The 19,914-nt window shown below is 35.5% G+C and overlaps 1 protein-coding gene across 2 annotated transcripts in view; it reads right to left on the bottom strand.

Moving 5' to 3' along the window:
• Positions 1-6,292: 6,292 nt before the first annotated feature.
• The window catches only part of LOC131073732 (uncharacterized), a 30,755-nt gene continuing 17,133 nt past the window's right edge, over positions 6,293-19,914 (bottom strand). For both annotated transcript variants that reach the window (XM_058010233.2, XM_058010232.2), the window contains 9 exons: positions 17,762-17,885; positions 15,514-15,594; positions 15,076-15,174; positions 14,758-14,943; positions 14,266-14,350; positions 14,080-14,150; positions 13,912-13,989; positions 7,026-7,175; positions 6,293-6,828 (listed from right to left, as the gene is read on the bottom strand). In XM_058010233.2, the coding sequence (XP_057866216.1) occupies positions 6,685-6,828; positions 7,026-7,175; positions 13,912-13,989; positions 14,080-14,150; positions 14,266-14,350; positions 14,758-14,943; positions 15,076-15,174; positions 15,514-15,594; positions 17,762-17,885 (1,018 nt within the window). In that variant the 3' untranslated portion in view covers positions 6,293-6,684. The remainder of the gene's footprint in view (positions 6,829-7,025; positions 7,176-13,911; positions 13,990-14,079; positions 14,151-14,265; positions 14,351-14,757; positions 14,944-15,075; positions 15,175-15,513; positions 15,595-17,761; positions 17,886-19,914) is intronic.

The raw sequence follows: 19,914 nt of genomic DNA, 5'->3' as shown, positions 1-19,914 counted from the left end.
AATGTACATGCATGTCGAAGTTATAGGTTACCTTATTATTAAGAGAGGGGACTTTGAACTTGGCCCAAACTCTTCACGTGCCTCCATTTCCATTACACCACGCCTCATTATACTTTTTGTTTTTCTAAAGCTAAAAAAGTTCTATAGGCTTGAAAGTGGAAAAGTTTCATCATCAAAGCTTGGAGTTTCATTTAACTATGTTAAAATTTGAAACTATATGTCCCATAAAATTGTGTATCATCACATCTATAAAATATGAACAAATGACATGGGAAAGACATTTCCAGTATCTAATGTTTACAGCAATATGAATGTGTCATATTCACATAGGGTGTGCAAAGAATTGCACCATCTCTCTAGGCTACATTAATTTAGTTCCTAAGAACACTTCTATATATCTTCAAAATCAATATCTAAATGATATTTGGACTCCAAAATGAATGCTCAAATGTCTTTAGAATCGTTACCTACTACTTAATCTAATTTGCAATCATTAATAATTGAGTACAATTGATGGCAACAACTTCATTCAATGAACAATTAAAATGACAATGAATTCCAACAGCTTTCCCACCTCTGCAAGTTTGAACCCTGTCGACTTGCCTCTGTCCACTATTCCTCCTGGTCTAGGGGTTGCTTCCTCTAGCACTGGTGTGCGGGATGATGTGTTGGTTGTCGTTGGGTCGTACCCCCCTCCCCACCTTACGACCTCTACAACTATTCCAGGGACTCCCCCACCCCCTCCTGTGGGTGTTGCGGGTCTGAGAGGTCTTGTTGCTACTGGTGAGGGCATTGAGGATGCTCCTTCTACTGATGTCGTGATCCCTCCTAGACCTCCTCTCTCTCGTGGAAGAAGCTTTTCTTAGGTGGACGAAGTTGCTTCTCATCATCCTAAGGGGATTTGACCTCTTCCCTATGCCAAATCCTTCGTTGTGGTGGTTTGTCGACAGGATGTGGCGGATAATATTGATTCTCTATCAACACCATGCATTGGTGTGCAAATTTGTTGGACTCTGGCCTTCTCTTCCAAACCTCCATCATTGGGTATGTGGGTCTTTGAAGCCTCTAGTCGCACATAACATTGAACTCTATCCTTGTGCTAAGGGGTTTTTAATTGCTAACTTTATTTCTTCTTCGAAAAGAGATCTGGTTTTGAGTAAGTTGTGGGCTTGGGGAGATTACTCCCTTTTTGTGAAGCCCTGGACAGCTTCCTTCAACCCCCTTACTAAACCACTTAATATGTGTCTAGTTTGGATTCGCCTTCCTAATCTTCATCTCCAGTTCTCGAAGCTTTCTTACTATGAAGCCATTGGCAACTCCATTGGACATTTCTTGAAGGTGGATGAGGCCACGTCTTCTATGGAGCGCTCTACCTTTGCCTGCATTTTAGTTGATATTGACAACTCTTCGCCTCTCTCAAGAGATGTGGTTCTTATGGTTAGGGATGTGCCATGGACACAACCATTGGACTATGAGGGCCTCCACTTTCGCTGTCAGAAATACTTCTCAACAGGAAATCTTGCTTCAGACTATGCTATTCCACATCATTGAGGTGTTGCTACTTGAAGGAAGAATGCTACTACAAATCACTTGACGATCATGGTTGGCCCCTCTCAGAGAGGAGGTTGAATCCCTCTCTGCTACAAATGCTCTTGTTGACCCTCACTTCTACTGTTTTGGCCTCCTTTGTTGAGGCCCCCACTCTTGTTCCATAGCCTCGTTCTACTCCTACTAAGCGTGCTTCCGATATTGTTATATTATTGATATCTTCTACTACTTTGCTACAGCAACCTATTCCAAAGTGAATAGCTTCACTACGGGGGCCTCCCCGCCTGATCAATCTATTGTAGATCCTCGTGATAGTATTGCCTAGACCATTTTTTGTCGCAGGTGGAAAGGGAAGTCTTCCCCCCTACCCCAAACCCCTCTGTGTCAAGGCCTGGGTGCTTCTCCCCCTCCTTGAGCTAGGGTTTGGGTTTTTGGCTTGACAAGTTTTTCTTTTCGCTCGTCTTGTTGTGGAAGTGACGTCACGGCTAGTCTTTGTTTTTGTTTTTTGTAGTTGCGATTAATGTGATGTTAATGCGCTGCTACTGGTTATCTAATTGACTTTACGCACTTTGGGCTGTTGTAAGGGCCAGCACCCAGTTTTTGCTGCTTTTAATATCAAAAACAACTTATTTCAGTGTGTCAAGATTATCACTACAAAACTACTATGTATTTATCAATTTTTTTAACATGTAGCTTGAAAATCAGCAAAAAATGAGAGATTGCACTTGCATATCCATTTTGTGCATATCCTGCAATCATGTCCATGACATCACATTTATTTAAGACATTCTATAATTACACATATAGTTCTACTAGGGCAGTTGCAACTACATCTAATAAAATTCATCCTTCCATTTTCCTTCGATGGATGTCCTTACCTTGTTCCAAATCTCCCATTTTAGCACAGGCGGAGAGGCTGCTAGTAAGAGTTGATGGAGCTTGGCTTTACACCTGCCAAATACACCTGCTTGAAAGTTCCTAAAATATTTTTCTACTGCCGGTGCTGTCTCTGAGATTGTATTTACATCTGTCTTGTTTAAACTTGCACATTTTGCATACATTTCTGCCAGAAATTTCCAACTCTAATGCCTGACAAAAATATCACTTCCATCATGCTTTGACGGATATACCCTGTTCCAAGGCTCTTGTTTTAGCACGAGAACGGAGAATGCTGTCAAAAGTTGTGGAATTTGAATTTACTGGAAAGTTTCAGAAGCCTTTTCACAAATCCAATTTGTGTCACTGTACCAACTTATTTGAAAGCTCAAGGAATGGACAAACTGTTTATGCGTTCAAATTACTCCTAATTGAACTTCTTCGTAGTGGTTTCTTGTTTGTTAATCGTGGGATTTGCCTTTATTAGAGTAGTACCTGATATGATGCCAATGTTCACATTATCAAGTATATCATGTCTATTTATTCCAATCAGGTGACTTTTATCTTAATGTGCTGTATGTTGACAACCAGACCAACTAGTTTCAGATTTAACAACACTGAACTCTAAAATAATTTTCATAACATGTTCAGTGGTTTCTGGTGACTTCTTAGTGCCTTTTGATATCGATTGGGAATATGGTTTTTATTAGTAACTTGTCAAGCAATGCACCTATTGATATTGATTGGGAATGTGGTTTTATTAATATAACGCTGTTAAGCATATGTACTTAAAGTCTTGATTTCAATTTTGTTTCGTGCTTAATGCCATGTTGGTGGCTTGGGCACGGTTCTAATGATTTTGAAGGCCTCTCCCATAATTCCAAAGGTTCCCACCAGCTCTGAACTTTTTTCTCTCTGTCTAACTGCAATCCTTCTCTCCTCTGTCATCTGCAAAACCGCTCCTTATGAATCGAGCATTATCTTCTATCAGATCTCGTTCTTATTTGCTTTTCTTCTTTGGATTCCTTTCTATTGCAGAGGAGACTTTAACAAAGTTACTTTCAGAGGCGTCCTCCATCCACCATATAAACGATCTGTCACACCTAAACAACTAAAATGGTGGAAGTCATCACGCATTGCCTGCCTGCAGTCCATATTCAGGCTGCCGGCTGCTTTTGTGGTTGGCAATCTGATGGAGATGAATAACCTCCGTGACAAATACACTGCAAACGATCAGGACTGCTTCACGCGTGACATGGCACAGGATCTTGCCGCGCTATCTCAACAACTCAAACTTACACTGAGATAACCTGGGTTTGTGGATCTGGAAACTAGTTTAAACGTGAAGATAAGCACTAGATTCTGAATTATACAAAAAGCAAGCGATCAATCAATAATCGTGTTATTAGGATTTACATCTGTGGAAACAAAAACCACTCTTGGAATTTACATCGTAAATTAGATTAACTTGGATTGAGTTTTGGTTCTCCCTCACCATTTTTTAATTTTTACACGAGTCTGTGCTAAGAAAGTGAATGTATCTAGTCTTTTCAGAAAATTAACTCCGTTTGGCATAAAATCCTCCACGAAAAAAGCGCAAGGCTATACGTGATTTTATCATTTATAAGAGAGCAATTTTAACGTGATGGGAGGAAAAGCCAAGGTTAGCCGTGTCCCAAGCAGTGTGTAGAATCATAGGGATGGAAAATCAGAATTGCAATATAAGAGTCCACTTAATGTATGACAATCGTATTTTTATTTTGAAAATCGTCTTACTCTCTTCGTATAATTTTGCTTTTTTCTTTACTTTATGGAATTTGAAAATGCAAGCGGAATAGTGTCAATAGAAAAACAACAAAAAAGGAAAAATAAATGCCTTAATTGACTCAAATTTCTTGTGTACTCCACGCTCTCTAGATTAAGTCTACACCTTAACGTTTGGAAATTCGACACACTTTAGTGAACGCCAAAGAAAACTGTTTTTCATGCAAATTTGGTCATTTCCTAACTTCATGTGGCGAGACTAAAAGACAATTATAAATGATCGATGGCGCTGTGAGTGAGTTGAGTGGCAGGATGTGACAAATAAATGGCAACACATATCTTGCTGCTTGCTGCTTGCTGCTTGCTGCTTGCTGCTTGCTGCTTATAAAGGCATGCATTCAATGTTTGCTTGATAATGATGTCTGAAACATTGAAATGGTCTTTTTATAATACTCACATTGAATCCAACAGTACAAATAGTTAGCTTAGATATTTCAAGCTGCCAACAGTTAACCAAATTGTATGGTTTGTTGTGCCCCTCAAAATCATACAGTTTTAAGAGCTATATTTTGTCAATAAAACACCTAACGAGTTTCTCCACAAAAGAAGAAACTTGATCAGTAAGGATTAATGGTTGCTCTTGGTTTGTTTCTGGGTTTTGGTTGGTTGGTTCTTTAGCGGTCTTTGTGCTATTCTCAGTTTTCAGTCCCATAGACTGCCTAGTCTCATGGACTTCATCAAAAAAACTTCATTCATTCATTCAGGGAATCTCTCTCTAGACACTACAACAATGGTTTTCTATGACATATGAATGGCTTCAAAATCTCAAAGATTAATGAGCTTCTTGGACTGCACTCCACTTTGACCCGATTTGAATATGGGTCCTAGGGTTCTCTATGGCCTCAGCATTTGGATGGATTCCTCTGTCACGTGGGGAATTGATCCGTGCCTTTAAAAAAAGAAAAAAATTATTTTTATAGTGAATAATATTATTCTGATGTTGGATATCTTAAGAATCATCAATATTGAAAAATTATAACACCTTCAAAATTGTTTTTTTAATGAAACCATCAATAAAAATTAGATTATATTAACTCATTAAATTCAAAAAAATAATAAAATTTAATATCTTGCATGGTCAATAAGCACAAATATTTATTATTTTATGGGTTAAATACTACACCAATAAGAGAACCAAAACAACAAATATGCAATGTTTAACCACTGCCCATCCACCATTCACTTACTAACATAAGTAAACCTTAACTCTTACTTCACTAGCCATCATTCGCAATTTATTTATTATGAGCATGTTGATAAGAGATGGTTTGTAATATATTGGTAAATTCAAGAAGCCACAATCTTTGAGAACACCCTTCACACCACATTGTACTTATCTTGAACAGACCATACAGAACCTGCCTAAATCGATCCTACTTACCATGCTTTCTGCATGAGGGCCCCCGTATACAAACATACAATGCTTAATGAAAAATACCTGTATTCTTCCAAATTCAAAATTGTGCACTCTAATGTACACATGCCTTCACAAGGCCAAGAAATATAAAAGCTCGCCCATGAGATTTAATAGAAATCATTAAATTATTTCAAGCTGTATTTGAGGTCTCTCATTCAATGACAATCAAGTTAACTAAGCACAGTAAGTGAGATGCCAAGCAGGATAATTAGTTTAATAATATTTTTGCATTCTAGATATGCATGAGAAAAGATGATTTATTATTTGTTTATTTAATGAAACACCACCTTTTAGTTTTAATCAAATGAAAAATTAATTTTATTTAATTTATTCGTGTGTGTTTGTCTTCCCAGCCAGGTGTGTGCTCACGGAAGTGCTTAACATGTGATATGTCAATACTTCCCCTTCTGTTCAACAAATTCATTAAATACAACAAAGCAGAAACCATTTTCATGAGAGATTCCTCCCTTCATGTTAATGGATATGGTAAACATAGAAATCAGACATTGCAGTTCGACTCAAAGACCACTCCACTTCCTAAATAAGAAAATTACAAAGATGATCTGCAACTTTGAACCATTTCTAGAAAGGAAAGTGGAGTTAATTGTAAATGTGGAGAAACTCAAATTGACAAAGCTACATCATGCACTGCAGCTTCTCAAAATTAGTTAAATAAGGACTTACAGAAGAATAGTCTTTCAAGACACCGAAAAGGATGCAATTTACAGAAATATAGCTATTCTCCCTCAAAACACCGGAGAAAGGACGAACTTTATGTTAGCAGATACTGAAAAAATTCTTCAATGATGCAGTCCTATACATGATGACCAGTCTATGATACAAATAAACTGCAGTTTCCTCTTGTTAATCAATGCCCTAGGCATGGAAAAGTGTGATATACATCTCCGAGAAATATGATATATTTCAATTGAGCAGAAAGTAATTCTGCTGCACATACACGATTAACGCTTTGCAAAAATATTTGAAAGTGACTAGTATATTACCAAATAATATAGCAATCATGTAGAACTGTTGTTCTTGTGGCGTATCCTTTTTAGGATGCTCAATCTTACCCGCTGACCTAAAGCTTCCAATTTCTCAGTTTTTGCCTTCGGAACTTTCTTGGGTGCAGTTAACCCTTTTAGTGCATCTACTTTATCTGCCTGCAAAATCATCGCAGTATGAAGCTGTCTCAGAAACCTGAACAACAAATTGCAAAATAGATATTTCCAATTGACAACTACTCCACTCTCATTAAACTATGATTTTCAGATAGCAGTTGTTTAACAACAGTTCTTAAAGCATGCAAATATTTTATATAATTAAATTTGTTCTACAAAGTTATGAGCATAAGTAACACCTGTTCATCATTTGCATTCAAGGAAAAAGGTGCAAAGTTTTCAATGGATGACTCTTCATCACTCACTCCCAAGGAAGAACATCTTCCCCAACTTTCACGATTTGAGCTTGAATATGAGGAGCAGTCATCATTTTGACCATTCCCTTTACCCTGAAAAAACATACGAATGTATTATAGATGATTTACACCTAAAATAGTACTTTTGTATTTGTTATACTGGCAGAGTAGCTAAGACTTACATATTTAATTTTTATGGACATCCAAAATGCTTTAGTGAAACATACTCAAAGAATGCACAAGTTAGGAGGCTTATGGCCATATTAAAAATAAAAATGAAAAACATTTACAATTTCCAATCATAGTCTCTCTATGTAGAATCACCTTGGAGAAGCTAACCTTTTTATACCCACTCGCATGGCCCAATTCTGCATCATATCACAGCTAGTGCAATATATGCCCAGAAAAGCATCTTTTAAGCACATTGTGTGTTTTTGTGGGTAGGTGCAAAGGCATTTGACAGTCCTTTGCATTGCACTCAATCATCCAACTGATAATCTATGTATCCCCTTGCCTCAATGGCTTCTTGGGCCCTAATTAAGTAGTATATAGACCACATATGGCTTAATATTAATGCCTGTAAAACAGGTGACTTGGGAGAGAGATAGATCAATGACCCTGCAACCCAGTATAACTAGAACATGTAGTTTATTATTTTGCTATGTGCAAATAATATATATTATAGACAAGTACAACCTGAGTTGGCCTAGTGGTGGAGAACTTGTGCTCTTGAAAGAGAGGTCACAAGTTCAAATCCTACAAGGGGGTAGGGTATGTACACCTTATCGGCTTGGGCCCATTACCTATCATACAAAAATTTAAAAAATTAAAAAAAAATAATATATATATAGACAAGTGCATTGGTATAGGTAGATAGACAAATTATATAAATAAAGACATGCTATAGATATCAGTACTCTAGGTTTCAGAAGGTTGAGACAAATGAGCCAATGCTAGCACCTACAATTGCATAGACATTACCAGGATTAGCATCCAAAGAACACCAACATTGCCACAAATTACATCAAACATATTCCAAATGAATTGAGTAGGCAAGTGCAAAGATGCAGGGCTATAGGAAAGGGTATAGGGGTATACAAGGTGAGACAGTTCCAACACCAAGATATTTGGAAACTTTCAGAGAGGACACAATTGGATACTGTATTACTAGCATGAGTATTTTAATCTTAATCAGCTACAGAGCTCTGATTACAAGTTACAGTGGTTAGTGCTAGTCTCCCTAATAAGTAATAAATGTTCCAAGAAGTTTTTTGATGAGCAGCTCAAATGAGTAAAGCAAAGTAAGCTTCCTTTGTACTGTGGAAGCTTTGGATTGAATTGGCAATAGGATTAATATCATGACTCAAAAAGTTGAATAGATTATTAAGAAATTTCGTGCCAAAATATGTTGGGCATATGAGATTACAAGTGCATATGCAGATTTAACCACTATAAAATAGAAAAGCCTCAGCATATCAAATTCTAAGAGCAGTAATAAAGACCAATTTTATATATATCTAACTTTTCAACTATGTTTCCATTGATGTGTTAAAACTTGGACTTCTTGTAAATCCCAACAAGCCCCTCTTCACAAATCACATACATTCTAGCTACTCCATCACAATTGAGATTGAATATCTGTATCAACTGATTTGGAATTTTCAGATTCTGTTTCACCTATCAAAATTAATATTGACCATTGTATCATGAGAGGAGACCAATTTTGATATTCTTTCATGTGTTGAGATGGTAGCCATTTATGGTATATACCATGTCCTGTACATAGCCCGCAATTCAAATCATTCCTTGTCATGAGATGGAGCTTAGTCCTAGCATATTGTTTGTCCCAAGATAGGTAAAGCATCAGCATTCTTCAGTGTCCAGAGAAAGAGCCCTAGATTGATTATGGTTTCCTCATCCCAAAATGCAAATTAGGGCTAGTTGACTATTACTCGCTGAGATGGACAGAAGTCTAGAATTCAGAACCCCTTGTCCAAGATAGAATAAGCTCCACTGAATCTTCAAATTGCTTTTATTTGAGACTTATTATATTAAGATGTCTAGTATTGATAACTCCCTGTCTGAAAGATGGAATAAACTCTGTTAAATTTCCAAATTGTTCTTATTTGGAGTTAGTTGTTGTATTTTGTTCTTGGCTAGGCATAGAAGACAAAAGTAATTGATGATCCATATGATCGATGTATTGTGGTGGTGAAAATGGAAAGACCACCTTAAAGTGTGATTTGGTGATGGTATTCCTCCAGCCTACACATGCTGGATTTAACTACCATAGTAGTCCAGGAATACTTATCTTGCATTTGTTGTTGTGTGTGCAAGTATCCCAAGGGCCAATTTGTAGCACAACAGCTGGTTTATAGATAGATGGATGGATGGATGATCAAACAAAGCTTCTCAAGAATTAGAATCATGACAGGTCACCCTCTATATCATTCTCTCCCAACTTGGACTAGTTGGAATTTTAGGAGGCCAGATGAATAGATTCTTAGATCTCTTCACAGGTCTCGCCATGCCATATCCTTTGTATTAAGGATGGAAAAGTTAAAAGACTCACTAGAGATAAAACACTGCTAAATTTCAACAGTCGCAACATTTACATCCATTAAAAGAACATTAGATGAATGAGGAGGTGCTTGTTGCAAAGCAAAACATTGCTTGACAAATGTCACATAGATGAGAAAGGAGCCTCCTCTTCACAAAAAACATCATAAACTAAGTCCAAGACCAAGAAAGTGAACTTAAGGAAAGTAGAAAACATTGGATACAATACATCTAGGATGCTGCAAATGTATGTATGCATGTATGTCTGCCAAAGAAAATAATATAAACATATTAAATTTTAAATCCCATTTATCAATTTGCAATAAACTTAAAAAAGGGTGAAGTTCCATTAGTTCTTGCAATAAACCTTAGAGAGAGATGATGGATAGGAGCAAAACAACAGTGTAATCCAAGGCCTGTGTGTAATTGTGGACAGTAATGTCTGTAAAATTCATAGCATCGTACAAATTTGCTCTGATTCATTTGAATCCTGCAAGGTTTCTTTTCTAGACCTGTAGAATGATATTTTATCAGCCTGAATCTTGTCTGTCCATTGCTCAGCAACTCAGGGGTTTCAATCTTTGTAGGTGGACCAGCGAAGAATGGATAAGGGATTGGAGCATTTACCTGTGGATTTTGCCTGGCATACCTTAGGTATAGAAGTTCTGGTTTGGAGTAGGGATTTTCATGAGTTATCTGATCACTGGCACCTGGCCTGCCATTGGATTTAAGGATGTAGTTTCTTTCAGCCATGTTAAATTCCTAAGGCTACCATGAGTGGTGATATCTTAATCTATCCCATATTGTACAGAGGGAACTCTACAGTACAAGGTAGGTATTAATCTTGTAGACAGACAGAAGAAGAGATCTGTTACTAGCCCTGCTCAGTCTGGTTTGAATGAGCAGCTCCCTGTGGTGAACAAAGGTCAAAGAAAGAGTAGAATCTTGATCTGAGAGCTGATAATTTGTAGGGAGATTTTAAATAGGAAAATATAAAGTAAACTTGCAACCCATGCATTCAAAAAGAGGTTGCATGAGCCTATCAAAATTGGTCATGAAATACACAAGCTAGGAAGGACCAATAATGCTGCAAACAAAACATTCAGCTCCCCAGCTTCAGTCAAATCAGAACCCATTCAATTGTTCGAGCTCTGTCTAAAGCACTGTCAACTCTTCTGTAGCAAGTAGTGGCGCATCTTTTCTTGATCACACGATTCTTAAACTTCTTAATAAAGTCAAGTATATCATGGAATAACAGAAAAATGATAATACGAGAAGGTAAAGAAAAGAGATTGTGTAACATATGGGTCTTATTATTCCATATTCCCTGAAATTTTATGTCCTTGAAGCTGATTTGCAAGGGAATGATGATAGACCAGATTATGGCCTCTACACCAGTATGTTTTCTCAATGATCTCAGGATGCTTGATGTTGGTACCAATTTTAAATATTGTCTATGTTCCAGCTCTGTTCTGAAGACTTTGTATATCTTTTCTGCATGGAAAAAAAATTGTAGTCTTTTTTATAAGCTGTACATGGCATGTATATTTTACAATAGCTCAAAGTCCTGCAGGTTTAAGCTGAAAATCAAACATTATTGGATGTAATCTCTTCTTTTGTGCAGATGGGTCCAATAATGGAAGCACATGTTTTAAATTTAAAAAAGAATATTCAAATATGGCCTCCTAGTTGACCAAGCTGAGTGGAAAATTGTATTTTGTCACTCCATAATGGGCACGTATCTTTCATTTTCATGGGTCTTTTACTCGACCTTTTTCTAATATAAATTATGTTCTAGCCATATCCAATAGGTTTCCCAACCATACCCAGACTGTAGCTGGAAACAAGTATGGCCCAGATGTGTATCCGGCTTTCATTGAGGAGCACCCAACCCAAATACAAATCAGAAATGGGAAATTCACATTGGGAGAGGTTTAAGCTGAAAATCAATCTTTACAATTTGATGTAATCTCTTCTTTTGTGGGGATGGGTCTAATAATGGAAGAACATGTTTTAAATTTAAAAAAGAACATCCAAATATGGCCTCCTAGTTGACCAAACTCGGTGGATAATTGTATTTTGTCACTCCATAATCTACATGGTCAAACAAAACCTGTCGCAAAGCAGGTTTGGAGAGTGTTAAAAAATCAGCAACGGAATTCCTGATCGACCAAAGACAAATCTTTGCCTTGAAATTTATCAGGAAGTGTAAAAGAAATAGAAAGAGACCAGAATAATTATGGTAATATTATCAGTAGCACTGAATGCAAGATTCCAGAGCTTCATAAAAGGACCCACTAAGATCATAGGATGTGGTTCTCTTTGAAAAATACCAGCAATATCATTTTCTGAAGAGAATGACAAGTAAATATATTTGCGTGAGAAATATGATTCTACTTCACATTGATCCATTCACCAAAATGTTAAGCTTTCAGATAAAAATCCAGACGAGGTAGATTAAAGCTCTTTCCATTCTCTGTACTCCACCTCCTCCAATGGAATTTCTGCTCCAGGTGTAGCTCTCCAGAGAATATTTAACAACAGAATTATATTGAGGAAACTCCCTGTTTTCCAAAAATAGATAAATTATAATTCATCATTTGACATCTTGGAAGTAACTAACCATGGTAGAACAAGAGATTTGTTGCCCAAACTCCACATATTGTGCTATGAATGAAAGGATTATTCATATAGCAATTCCATAAACTGATTGTCAAATTCCTGATGTTCCCAATATTGTTCAATAGAACTGGGAAAGAAGCGACTTCTCAAATACACACTCCCATGTAAACAAAACCTGTTAGAAAACAAGTAAAATGTCAAGAGGACAGAGCAACATCCGAGAGTCAATAAGATCCTTTGTTCTTTCAAGAATAAGCTTGAAAGACCAATCTGTTTGATATTCCTAGATGCATGGTGACTCATCTTTCTAATGGTAGATTCACCCTTCTTCTTTTCTTGTTTCAAGATACAAATGTCGTAACAAAGATCATTTAAAGATTTTTAACATCTTCTAACACAGAATCTTGTTAATCTTGTTATATTCATGAAATGCACAATGCAAAATTCTCTAGGTGTCTCAAGAAATAAGGAAAATTTGAAATGATAAGTAACAATAGGTTCACTCTTCTTGATCCCCAAATGACCACAACAGCTCATTTTTGCTTCAATTTTTACACCTTGGCAGTAACTAAAAGAGGTAGAACAAGAAACAGTTAGCCAGTGTGTGATTCCCTAAAGTATTGCAACTTTCCTAATATTCTCCATATTGTTCAATAGAAATGAGAAAGAAGCAACTTCTCAAATACATTCACTCACATGTAAACAAAATCTGTCAGAAACAAAAAAAAGGAAAGACTTCAAGAGATCACAGCAACATCTTTGTGTCAATATGATTTTTTGTTCTTTGAATGGTAGGCATGAAAAGACCAATCTATTTTGACTTTCTTACATAAACAGTGACCAATCTTTATAATGGTACATCAGCATCATGCTTTTCTTATTTCACAATGCACATGTCTAACTGACTCTAAAGGATAATAAGGCCATCTATGTTCAAGCAAATTGAACTAAGATCATGAAGGATTTTTTGTATCTTCTGGCCCTGCATCTTGTTTAATTAGAGGACCACGGGTAAATTAGCATAAGAAAGGAACTAATGTGTTAAATGGCATAATCGTGAAGTGTGTACTACAAAATTGCCTATGTTTCTTTGCACATGGGAGAGAATTTTAAATGATGCATAACAATAGATGGCGACCTTGTAATGTTTCCAGAAGACTGCAAATCTAGAATATGTTTTTTATCGAACCTTTTGCAATGTAAAAACTAAAATCAGGACAGGCTTAAATCAAATAAAAGATTTTCAAATAGTTTGAACAGACATGTTACACTATTTCCGATGTTTTTACTGAGAAAAATATGTCTCGAAAAAAGCCTTCTATCAAAGCACTGCTAATTACTCCACTAACGCTAACATAATCCTATTTTCAAAGGTCGTCCCTATCATGTCAAACCCATATCAACCATCAAGCAGAGAGAAATAATTGTAACAGATTAAAAGTATTCCACAATAATTATGCATATTTAAATCACCTTATTTAACACGCATTGCATGGACTGGGATGAATTGAAAGTTGAAACCTTCAAAAACAAATTCCCACAAAGCACAAAAATGTTGTGGCACTATCCTATAAAAGAATAAAGCATACTATCCCTGTCAGTATTTGGCAATTCATTACATCGGAACATTGGCCTTTATAAGACTTACCCGTCCTGAACATGATTCTACCTCATCTCCCCCTAGCTCAAAGACAACATCATGTTGTTCTATGGTTCCTTCTGGCACCTGAAGAAACAATGTAATAAGCTACATTGTCCAGAATTAAATGAAAAAAATTTACAATCATAAGCTACATTGTCATTTTCCTAATCTTACAATCATTTTCTGGATTTCTGCAGAAGACTCGGACTCATGAAGTGCTTCATTTGGTAAAGGCATGCTGGATCCTGCAAAACATAAGCTACAAATAAACACCCAAATCCCAGCTTTAAAGCTGCCAAACAGGACTTCAGAGAGCTAGAATATAAAGGGCCAAAATCTTAAATGAAAAGCTTATATCACCATTGGTTGTGCAAGGAGCTGAAGAAGAGCTAGCTGCTCCAGGCTCTAGCATACGGATTCCAGTGATGATCTCATACAGTAAATTCTGAAGAGTAAAACAAAGCTTCAATAGATATATTTCACAAAACATAGGCATCATTTCATCAAATATTTTATCTCAAATATATCTTTCTTATTTCAGAATATGATTTTGACTGCTTTTTCAGACATTTTTTTTCTTACCTTCTCAACTGTTTCTTATTTCAGAATATGATTTTGACTGCTTTTTCAGATTTCTTTTTTTCTTACCTTCTCAACTGTGTCCTGAATCTAGTATCAAAGCAAGTTAATTTTGGTTTACCTAAGGTAGCAGAATTAATTCTTATTCAATTTTCCAACACTAATATTATTTACTTCACCTTTTCAATACTGTAATATTGTTTGCAGCTCTAATTTCCCATCTGATGATAAATGAGGTTATCAAACACAGTGGAAGCTTTCAACAAATTTTACCTCATCCACTGCATTGCCCAGCCGTAATGCGCCAAGCTCAAAATATTTATCAGCTGCAGGAGTCCCTGTAGCTGGCAGTTGTGGAGGGCGAAGGACATTATAGAAGAAGATTGACACTGAATCATAGTAGAACTGGGGACGTGCAGAATTGTGATCACCCTCAAACTTAATTATATTCTTGTCTCCCTATAAAATCAACCAACATGTACAATATAGGAATTTGATTACTTGTTTTATGCATGCTAGTCTTGCCTCCATAACAGGAGGTATTCAGATTTAACAGAAATAATTAAGGAATACAAAACTCTAATCCAATACCGCATATGATTCGAAAATGCTGTCAGAATGATGTGGCTGGATGAATACATCTTCAGTTGCATGTCCAAACAGCGCTGGAATGAAGGTTTTTGGAGCTATCTGCAATATTGATTCAATTTGTGGATTACAAATAAATATTAGCAGCTCATTCCTAGGATTTTGCAGTAACCCTATTTTTGTTATATCATTGATATTTCTTTTATATTTCTGTTGCAATTTAACTACATTATATCATAATGAACAAATTACAAAAATACAGCCCAAGTACAGAAAAAATCGACATATGCCAATAGTATGAGACATGAAATAATGTTGAATAATTAAAAAGAACTTGATAAGCTACACCCATGCAGCTGCAAAAATTACATAGGCATAATGAATTATGATCTAGATTCCAGATAAGGTATAATGAATAATTATTTGTTTCAAATCACAAACCTGGGCAACATTTAGATCCATTATATCAAAGCCAGCTCTCTTTTGAATAACCCGTCGCATATACTGGACAGCCACTTTCACCTGAGACAAAGAAAACCCACATTAGACCATAAAGCATTGTTCTCCAGAAAATAAAATTCTCATGAAAAGCACAAGAGAAGTCAAAAACAGTACGAGAACTGAAGTTTGTCTAAACAGATAAACCAACAATCATTGCGCAAATTATATAGTTTGTGTTTGGCTATAAAACATAAACCAGTTTTTAAGGGAACGCATTGGGAAAAGTTGAAATTGTGTATTTCAATTTTTAAAGCATCATAGATCCAAAATTGAACTAAAGTGATTTGGTTGCAAAATTATCTTTAAGAGATTACAATAATAAATAAGTTGAATAACTTCCCATTTGTCTTGTAAATCTAAAATTGGAGGAGAAAGCTACACAAGCTTGCATGAAACTAGGGTGCAGGTACGGCAGAGGTCCCAATATTTAGAATTCAGAAATTTGCCTACATGCACAGACATTTGGAAAATAGTTATACATTAAATAGTATTATGTGATAGAATTATAATATAAAATACATAATAATGTAATTATAAAATATATTATCGTAATTGTTAAATAAGATAGCAGAACTAAGGTAGTCACATGACTTAATAATTATTTTTATTGCACTTTAAAATAAATAATAGATCAATACATATAGTTACATTATAAATACCACGTAATTATGTATTTAATAAGGAATAAAAAAAACGAGCTTCTCGAATAGCTGTGGCAAAAAAAATTCAGCAATCACATTTGGATGATTCATTGCTGTATCAAATCTCTTTTCATCCTGACCATGGAACATGGAGTGTGATCCAACACACTGACATAAAACTTTGCTAGAGAGATCTTCCAAAGGCTTGCTTTCTCATTTTCATGGATTGTGGAAATCTTATGTCTTTATAAGAAATAATAAGTTCAGGATTAATTCTTAAAATAATTTATATGTGCTATATTAGCTATTGAAAAATAAAATATTCATAAAATTATTACAAGAATGCAATTAATGCATTAGTGGACAAATAAATTTGTTATTATTTTTTTATCACTTTTGGAACGGCTATACTGAATCATTTCCTAGAAAAGGAAATATTTAGTAAACCGAATAATTAGTTTGGGATATTCCTCATTTTCGGAAATCTGCCTAAAAGCAAAACGCTGTTTAGGAATCAATCCCTATTCAATATCGGTCTAACCTTATTATCTGTAAACCAAACAGCTATGTTATTGGGTCCCTGAATTTTTGACCCAGGTACTTGTGTGGATCTGCTCTTGGTACTGGTCCAGTGTGCATTCAGCCCTGGGTATACTCGAGCAGTACCCTGAGCATACCTGAGAAGGACCCCCATGTAATTTCTGTTCTGAATCCTGCAGATTTTAGTTTCAAGACTCTATAAAGCTACCTGCTATTTGACTCAGTCACACAAAGGTGTTGAATACCAAGTCTTCAGAAGATTAGATACACCATCTGTGCTAAGCATTCACCACGTACCTGAAATAATTTAATGATCTTAGACCACCTCAATTATGAAAGAAGAACTAGATCACAGTACTGCACTTTCTTGCTTGAAAAAAACTTACTATTAATGAAACTCTGTATATAAATGATCTCAAATTCAGTACTTAAGTCTTTCTTGGTCTTTGTGTCATGTCTACTATAGTGCCTCCTCCTTAAATGGTTCCACCAGAACATTCTATATGTTAATCTAGAATTACTTCTAGCCTTGTTATCTTAGCTAAACTTTGTTTGGGAACATAATAATGGATTAAAAGCCACCTTATCAGCATTATAGCTGGACACTAGTAGTGGCTTTTTGTCAAATACCTATGCAGATGATAAATGGAAATCTGAAATAATACATTGAGGTAAAATATGAAGTCCATTGGAAAGGATAAGTGAGCCCATTAATCTCCTAATCAAGCAAACCTAAGCAACCACGTTTTTGGTAATTGTGGATAGCAAGTATCCTTATTCAGCTATCCTTATTAATCAAGGAATATATTTATTAGCAATTATGAATATACATGCATACATACACTCATACAGCCATACACACAGACATGCATACACACAGACACACACACGCACACAATAGTCCTAGAAATAAAATTAGTGCACCTTACTTGAAAGTATAACCTTCAATTGAAAAAGGTAACCGAAAAATATAAACTAAATAGTAATACACATAGTTATAGATGTACCGTAAATTTGGGAAGGCGAATTTTATAGACATCAACCAGTTCCATCATGAGATCAAATAAATTTGAAAATGGGCTGTCCAATACCATCCCAGCAATTGATGGATCCTCTGCTCCATAAAGAAGGCTGCAATAGAACAAACACCATGTAAAGAAAGTTAATTCACATATATGGGTTACAACTTACCACAGGAAACACTGACATTGGATTTTAGATGTGATATATGTCATTTCACCATTTTCCAAATCAATATGATCAGTGAGTTTAAAATTCACTAAATTGACATAAGAAAAAGTTAAGGAATAGAACTTGACCTCAACAATTAACATCAGCATACAACTGATTGCCATTAATGATTGCTTTCACTGGCTATTTGATTCTACAAAACAGTGTGCTGAGAATATTCCTATGAAGTCTATGTTAGATTTCTTGGTGTGTATTACCCCGGATTCTCTTCCCTCTAGGATGTTTTTGTATGACTGGATCGACTCAGTCTAGAGTTATAAAAAATAAATAAAAAAGCTTGACATTTATATTTTGTTTTGTAGAATGTTGCTTGATATTCTTTGTGTGTTCTAAGCATGGTCACATTATACATACAGAGTAACAGCACAGCAAACCAAAAGTATAAACAGAATTGATTACACGGTTTTAAAACAGGAAAAACAAGGCAAACTAAATTATGCTAAAATAATCATAAAACATAGGGAAAAAAACTGCATATGTTATTTCATGCCAAGTAGAATGTGTAAAAAGAGAAACAAACTCCAATCACTTTAATTAAGGCCTATTAGGCTATTTGGCTTCAATTTGGCTTCTCAAAAGTAGACTTAAATTCACGCAACTTGGTAGAATTTGAAATGCAATGAATCCCCTTGCTTGTATTAGAGGGTACCCTGCAAAGAGTTGGTTCTCCAAAGGATTAAGAATTTTAAGAATATTAGCACGGATGGATGTGTTACTACTCCCTTGGGAGCAAATTTTCACAAATAACACTACCTACCCTGGTGGCATAAAGGGAATTACTCATTGATTCAAAACGTAGGAGAGATTTTATAATTGTAATATCCCTACATAAATATTACTATATAATAAATCATCTTATTTCTTATATAACCAATTTCTATCTTAAATTCTTATATAATCAATATCTAAATATTAATTTATAAACAATGTTTAATATTTAATACTAATTTATAATCAATAATAATTAATATTAAATAATATAATAAACTAATCTCAAGTATTGAAGTGTTGTTTGAAAAGGCACGATTCTATTATTCTCAGCAACGGCTTATTAAGAAACTCACGATGTACAGAAGGGGTGCAAGGAAAGAGTGTTGACTAAGAGCCACATCCTTGCACACGAGACCATTGAAAAAGCTTATAAGGACAAAATTCCAAGTGGGAGAAATCATCAAATGATAAGGAAAAATAGGAAGGAAAACAAAAGTAAAAGACTGAATCAGTGGATGTCAGCTACTTGTAACCTGCTGCCAACGGTATGTTATTACCATTATACTATTAATATTTCATTCTAGGAATAATATGCTGTAACTTATAATATCAGAAATATAATTAAAAGAATATATGTGTGTGTATACATACATACATACATACACACACACATATATAAACATACATATATATATACCTATGTACACATACATACATGTGTGTGTATATGTGTGTGTGTGTGTGTGTGTGTGTGTGTGTGTGTGTCTTGATCAGAAAATAATAGTATTAGATTGAAAATCAGAAACACACACACACACACACATATATATATATGTCTTGATCGGAAAATAATAGTATTAGATTGAAAATCAGAAACACATACACACACACACACGTCTTGATCAGAAAATAATAGTATTAGATTGAAAATCAGAAAGAACTCAAATAAACATTAAAGAGAGTATGTATATACTATTCATTCTTGCTACTACTGTCAGTATTTAAGAAGATGGGATTGGGTTGTTTCCAAAAGGGGCAGTCTAAATCCAGCCAATAGGATGATTCCCAAGATTGGGTAGGGATCAGCGTCCCGTAAACTTTGAGGGCATAGTCCCAAGATAGTGTAAGGGCTATGTTCTGTAAACTTTGAGGGAGACTATTGAGATTGGTATCTAAGTGCGTGGCAACATAGTCGTCT

This window comes from Cryptomeria japonica, chromosome 1, assembly GCF_030272615.1.
Source record: "Cryptomeria japonica chromosome 1, Sugi_1.0, whole genome shotgun sequence".
Taxonomy (NCBI): domain Eukaryota; kingdom Viridiplantae; phylum Streptophyta; class Pinopsida; order Cupressales; family Cupressaceae; genus Cryptomeria; species Cryptomeria japonica.
Note: the sequence above shows the minus strand (reverse complement) of the source record. Positions and strands in the feature narration are given on the sequence as shown.